Source organism: Lepidochelys kempii, chromosome 1 (genome assembly GCF_965140265.1).
Source record: "Lepidochelys kempii isolate rLepKem1 chromosome 1, rLepKem1.hap2, whole genome shotgun sequence".
Taxonomy (NCBI): Eukaryota; Metazoa; Chordata; order Testudines; family Cheloniidae; genus Lepidochelys; species Lepidochelys kempii.
Window position 1 is genome coordinate 210231869 of NC_133256.1, and position 5874 is coordinate 210237742.

A 5874-nucleotide genomic window follows, 5' to 3' on the forward strand; every position below is an offset into this window, starting at 1 on the left:
GCTCCTAACCCTCTCTGTTCTCATGTGTACTTAGCATTGAGATTCTCCTCATAGGCTGATGGTTTCCCTGCAAAGCAGCTGTCTTGGGAATGCTGGTTTTGAATTCAGCTGTTGGAGAGAACATGAACTTTCCAGCTTAAAAGAGTCACTTGGACCTTTTGTGGAGGGCACAAGTAACCCTGAAAATTCTCCAAAAGCTTAATTTTCCAGAGGCTTGCTGGGCTCCCACCAGGGTGTGTTTATCAGGGACCCCCTCCCTCTGAGGCACTGCTTTCAAATGAATCTTTTACCCTACAGGAAACTTTCCCTTCCTCACCTGTACTCCTCACCCTTGGATTGCAGGGAGAGGCTGTTAGCACAGAGTGACTGGGGCAGCCAAGGTGAGGCAGATGGAGTGAGGGAGGAGAAGAGTCCATTGCCGGGGGCATGGGGACCAGTTCCAGTTTTTCTCCTTCAGTGGGAAGAAAGGTCCTTCCAGGGTTGCCAATTTTTGGAATGTTGTAATAGTAATGTGTCCCATGAATTTTACATTTATTTTAAAGCCCCAGCTCCTGGGGGTCATGAGTCTCTCACCTTTCATTTTAAATAAATGAATTTCTAATTTCTAACCCTCAGTGTTGCAAAGAAAAGGTTGGAAATGTGACCCCTAAAGGTACAGAATTCCAAAAGCAAATACAGAGAAAACATTTATTATTGTATAAAATCCCATGACTTAGAATCCCTGTGATTTTGGGGGGTCTAACTCATTATTTTTGACTGTTTGGGCTGGTAATGTTGCTTCCCAGATGGTCTTTGGTTCCAATTCAGTTCCAATCCAGAGAGGGACTCAGAGGTTAAGGGAAGAGGGAGGTGCTGGATATCAGCAGTGGCCACTAGGGGTCAGCATGTGTCCTGAGAATGCTGGGGGTCCAGGTTTATAGGGCAGGATTACTCTCCTTCTGATGAATGGGCAGAGATGTGCTGACCATGGAACCCTAGCTTCCTTCTGACCACGAGAGGTCTGGCCCCTGCCCTATTCTCCACCCCCCGCCCAGCCTGAAGAGAGCACAAGGTGAAGGTAGCAATGGGATCGCTCAGGCAAGACAAGCCCTAGGCCCCTCTCTTCACCAGCTGCTCCACAGCCCTGCCCCTGGGGGTGAGGCAGATTCACTTCCCATTTGGGCCCAGTTTCCCCCTTCCATCTGGAGTTCAGACAAGCAGTGACTGCACCACTCCACCTTTCTCCACCCCTCCCCTCTGGCTGCGATACCAGAGCTCTTATTCTGAAAGGATCTCACTGAAACCTGAAGCCACATTTCCCTCCCACTCCACAGACAGACCTCCCTCACTTCCCCACCCCCATGACCTCCCTCCTTCTTTTCCTTCTCACACTGATTGGGACCCCCCCTCATCCCACAGACTGCCCCAGCCATCAGAAATTCCCCCTCTCTTTTATTGTCCCCTCACTTCTTTGCAGACAGATCTGGGGCTCTCCTCACTGTGGAATTCGCCTGTGGATGGGTCTCAACTTGTCTGCACAGCACATCACCATGGAGCACTAACCCCTGGCCTCAGCTTCTCTCCCAGCACTAAGGAGTAGGGACCAGAACGGAGAACCAAATCTGGGTCTCCCATATGACAGCACAGGGCCAGGGCACTAACCTTTAAGAGGCACCAAAACCAACTCTGCAGGGCTCCCAGTCCCCAGAGAGTGAGAGAGTGGGCTGGAGAATGTAAGCTGGGTGTCACATGCTTTGGCATCTAGATGCAAGATGAACGTAGACAGTAATAAGGAAACACAATTCAACAGAGGTTTTGGCCACTTGTATTTTTTATTCCAAAGCAGGGAGGGGGGGAGCAGATTTGATAGCTTTGGTCTTGACTCTGCAATGAAACTAGTTCTGTCCAAATGGGTTAGTGCCCAGTACTGGGAAGGTGTTGTGGTTACTTCACTTTCTGAAAGATCTGTACACAAACCTCATCTTCTGCTGTCATGCGCTGGGAAGAAGAAAGGGAGGGAGGGAGATAAAAGAAGAGACTTTGGGCAGGTCTGCTGGGGCTTCTCAGTTCAAACCCACAGTTCTCATGCTTTCCAGTCCTGGCTCCCCCTGCACACAGCACTGCCAATGCCCCTCAAACCTGACCCACACCAACCTCCCTGCTATTCCAGTCCTGGCTGCCACCTGCATGCAGCTCTGCCAGTGCCCCATAGCTCTCCCAGTGCCCCAGAGCCCTTACTCACAGCCTCCCTGCTATTGAACCCCTGCCCCCTATGCAGCTCTGGCAGTGCCCCATAGTTGTAACCCACAGCCTCTCTGGTATTGTATTCCTGCCCCTCACCCCACACAGCTCTGTCAGTGATCCATTGCCCTTACCCATAGCCTCCCTGTATTTCCATTTTTCTCTTTGTGTCTTAAGAGGTTTTGCTGAGGTTTTAAGTGTCACAAACAGGAAACCTTGTGTCTGATTCATCTCTTCCCTTTTCCTCTCACAAAGCCCCAGGAGCAACAGTCAAATTTCAGGGCAGGGCAGGGACATTGGCCGATTCACACTGAGCTCAGCCTAGTCAACTTTTGAACCCTACAGAAGGATGTTTGTGTGAAGTGGCTGTTGCCTGGAGAAACTCTGCATAACCTATGGGGCCTAGCTTGGGATCCAAGGAGGGGAGGAATGATCATCCCATTCTGAGCCTCTGGCATTCCCCTAGTGAATCCCCTCTTGAGACTCCCCTTTCTGGGGTGTTAGTGTGCCGCACCCTACTCAGAGCTCCGTCTCACCAGATGCAGATGGTCCCCCTCTAGCCAATGCCTCCAGCCCCGGTTCCTCTTCTCTCCTTGCTGCTCACATACCAGCTGATCCCCTTCCCAGGAGACGACTGTCTGAAAGGGGTTGGGGGAGAGACAGGCAACACTGTCAGGCATAGGAAAAGACCTTGTCTGCTTCTTTGTACTGTCACCTTTCTACACTGACCCACTACCTGCCCCTCCCTCTAAGACATTTTCAAATGCAGCTCCTGTTTTGAAGGGTTTTTTTGTTGTGTTCCTAACTTTAGATCCCTTGGGTCTGTTTCTCATGTATGCTGAGCAACCTCAGTATCTTATCAGGTCAGACATTTCATGACATGCGATGAATCTGTTTGTTCCAGTAGATAAATCATCTGACTTTCTGATTTTTTTCAGGGCATTGCTGCAGGGGATAGATTTAAGGGTATCTGGGTCCTGAAATTTTAGACTTCTGGGCTCTATTGTTTATTTAACCTTAACTCTCATTTCCCTGCTCATCACACATATTCATCATTAGACCTGCACACATTAGCTATTAGCCTGTCAGATCCAGCATAGCTCTGAGCTGAAGTCTACTCTGGCTCCTGCATCAGAAACAGGATTGTTCTGATTATTAGGCAAAGCCCGGGCCACTGACCACAGTCAAGCTGCCCTTTAAGTCGCTGGTCTGTCCTCTCAGCCCTCTCACCAGGCACTTGCGTCCATCCACTGGCCCCAGGTCCTCTTCAAACTCCTTTCCCAGGTCAAAGTCCATAATGTAGTTGCGCAGTGAGGTGATTGTGCGGATGGTCATGTGATCTCCAGCATGGATTATCTCCTTGTCTGGCTTCAGGAAGCAAACCAGTTTTCTCAGGGCCACATTAATGTCTAGGTGGGGTGAGGTGGAGGGAACAGATAATGGGGTGTTGGCAGCAGTGAGCTTCCCATAGCAGTGCCCTTCCCTGCTCCTCCTTGGTTCTCTTGCTACATTCTCCTTAATGACCCTCACTGCCCAATCAATACATCTCATTTTCTTCTCCAAGCAGGTTCCACCTGCCCAATTCAGACTGCCCACCCCTCCTGCACAGACTGGGTTCATAGTCAGAGAGTTTAGGGCCAGAAAGTCCCACCAGATCATCTAGTCTGACCTCCCATGTATCACAGGTCACCAACACCACTCAGCACCCACACCCTAAACTGGACAACCAAAATTAGACCAAAGTATTACAGACTGTTGTGTGCCACAGGCAGAGAATAGGAGGGACCAGGGTGCACCACCTGTGTCTGAGGCCCCACAATGGCAGGGAAGTGATTATGTGAGAAATAACGGGAAAATCCTGGCTAGTGACCCACACCCACACGCTGTAAAAGAAGGCAGCTTGTCCCCCCCCCCCCGTCACTGCCAAGCTGACCTGGGGGAAGATTCCTGACCCCACATAAAGTAATCAATTGGACCCTGAGCATGTGAGCAAGAACCAGCCAGCTAAGCATGTGAGAGAGAATAATCAATGCCACCTCAGAGACCTTGCCCGCACAACATCCCATCTCCAGCTGGGGCCATCTCTGATGCTTCAGAGGAAGGAGACAAAAAAGCCCCAAATCCCAGAATACATGTGCCCAGGGACAGGCGGGGTTCTCTTCCTGACCCCTGCAGGTGACTGGCTGAAACCCAGAAGCATGAGATTTTAGGAAGATCAGACATAAACCAGAAGGGAACTCAGGGCTACCGAGCCCTGCTGTCCGCCATCACAAACAACCCATCTTACAATCCCTCTTAAATTTCTTCAGCTCTTTCGAAAAACTAATTGTTTGCTTCCCCCATCCCTAAATCCTGCTGGGAAACTGTTCCAGAATCTTACTCCTCTGATGCTTAAAGTCAACGGGATGGGGGAGGGGGGGGTCGAAAAATCCCACCCCCCTTGGGGTGCCCTGGGAGGTGACATCTTTGGAGAGGGAGGAGTGGAAAAGATAGAAGGGGGAAGCAACCAGGGAAGGGTGTGGTTACCTAAAGCCCGAAGGTAACCGTCCATGTTGTCTTGGGAGACGAATCGATAATAGCCGGTCAGATTGGGAGGCATCACAGGGCAGATGGGCAGAATTGATGGTTGGAATGAGATAAGGGAAGGAGAACAGAAGGGATGAGACCGAGACAAAGCTGGGGACCTTGGACTCCCTCCTCCTCGTTAGTTCCTTTCCTGCTTTCTCTCCCTTAGTCTTGGGGTGGGAGGTGTTATATAGCAGCCCTATGGACAGGCGTCTTGCTGCCGTAAGAGTCCCATCATTCCTTACTGGGGAACACAGAAAGGGCTGGGGCTGGCTATGTTCCTGCCACCTCCACTTCAGTGTGGGAAGGACCAGGGGGAACAACAAGCGATCAGACACCAGGCTGAGCTTCCCGGGCCATCCACACTGGAATTTTTAACTCATGGGTGCCAACCAGGAAGTGTCTGGCCGGCGTCCTCTCTCCATAATTCGGACAGAGTGAGCTTACTCACAGCAGTGCTCTGTCACTGCCCAACTCGGGAGACACCCCGGCAGCTGTGAGCTTCCCCACGGCAGTGCCCTGTCACTGCCCAACCCGGGAGACACCCAGGCACTTACTCCCTATCAGGTTGAGCTTCATGACTGCTGTGGCCAGGGCTGCTGACTGAGTCTGGGGAACCATGGGAAATTGGAGAGCCCTGCTATTTCGTCCCCTCCCAGCGCAGGTGCCCTCCACCCTTCACACACAGCTCTACCGCTGCCTCTCAGCACTACGCTGCAGGGCCCCCGCTATTTCAATCCACCCGCCCCCCGCCGCGCTGCCAGCGCCCCTGCAGAGCCCCTCACCAGGGGCTCTGGAACAATTTGTTTAGTGCGGGTGTTGAGAGCCTTTGAACCAACCTGTGAACCCTGTACAGGATGGAAACCACTTCAAGTCAGGGGGTGCAGCAGCGCCCCTAGTTCCAGCACCTCTGCCCCTCACCCCCAGGCTCTGCTCCCCCAGCCTCCTCGAGCTTGCAGCGAGGAGGAAAAGATTGTCTCCCACCCCTGTGCCTCGCCTCCCCACCATTGGTCCCTTCCCCCCCTGCAGCACCTGGCTCCCGCGCCCATCGCATTGGCTGCTGGCGCCCATCAGTCAGTGCTGGGCTCT

At 52.1% G+C, this 5874-nt stretch overlaps 1 protein-coding gene across 5 annotated transcripts; it reads right to left on the bottom strand.

Annotated features, from left to right (window-relative positions):
* Positions 1-1792: 1792 nt before the first annotated feature.
* On the bottom strand, positions 1793-5854 carry RBP5 (retinol binding protein 5). 5 transcript variants are annotated; one of them, XM_073312243.1, is made up of 5 exons: positions 5818-5854; positions 4747-4776; positions 3451-3629; positions 2757-2858; positions 1793-1977 (listed from the first exon to the last, which is right to left on the bottom strand). In XM_073312243.1, exons 1-5 carry the CDS (start codon positions 5837-5839, stop codon positions 1924-1926), a joined length of 387 nt encoding a protein of 128 aa, XP_073168344.1. In that variant the 5' UTR covers positions 5840-5854; the 3' UTR covers positions 1793-1923. The 5 variants fall into 5 exon arrangements, with proteins under 5 accessions (XP_073168344.1, XP_073168351.1, XP_073168370.1 ...); XM_073312250.1 differs by lacking the exon at positions 5818-5854 and adding an exon at positions 5625-5748; XM_073312269.1 differs by lacking the exon at positions 5818-5854 and adding an exon at positions 5625-5746 and having other exon boundaries at positions 3451-3588.
* Positions 5855-5874: the final 20 nt, after the last annotated feature.

Excerpts from the sequence above, each read along its gene's own strand:
- RBP5 (XM_073312236.1), bottom strand. The coding sequence starts at position 4,819 with ATGCCTCCCAATCTGACCGGCTATTATCGATTCGTCTCCCAAGACAAC. Across the intron at positions 3,630-4,746 it reads CGGTTACCTTCGGGCTTTAG|ACATTAATGTGGCCCTGAGA; the intron begins GTAACCACACCC and ends CACCCCACCTAG. Across the intron at positions 1,978-2,756 it reads AGGGGGACCATCTGCATCTG|CGCATGACAGCAGAAGATGA; the intron begins GTGAGACGGAGC and ends TCTTCTTCCCAG.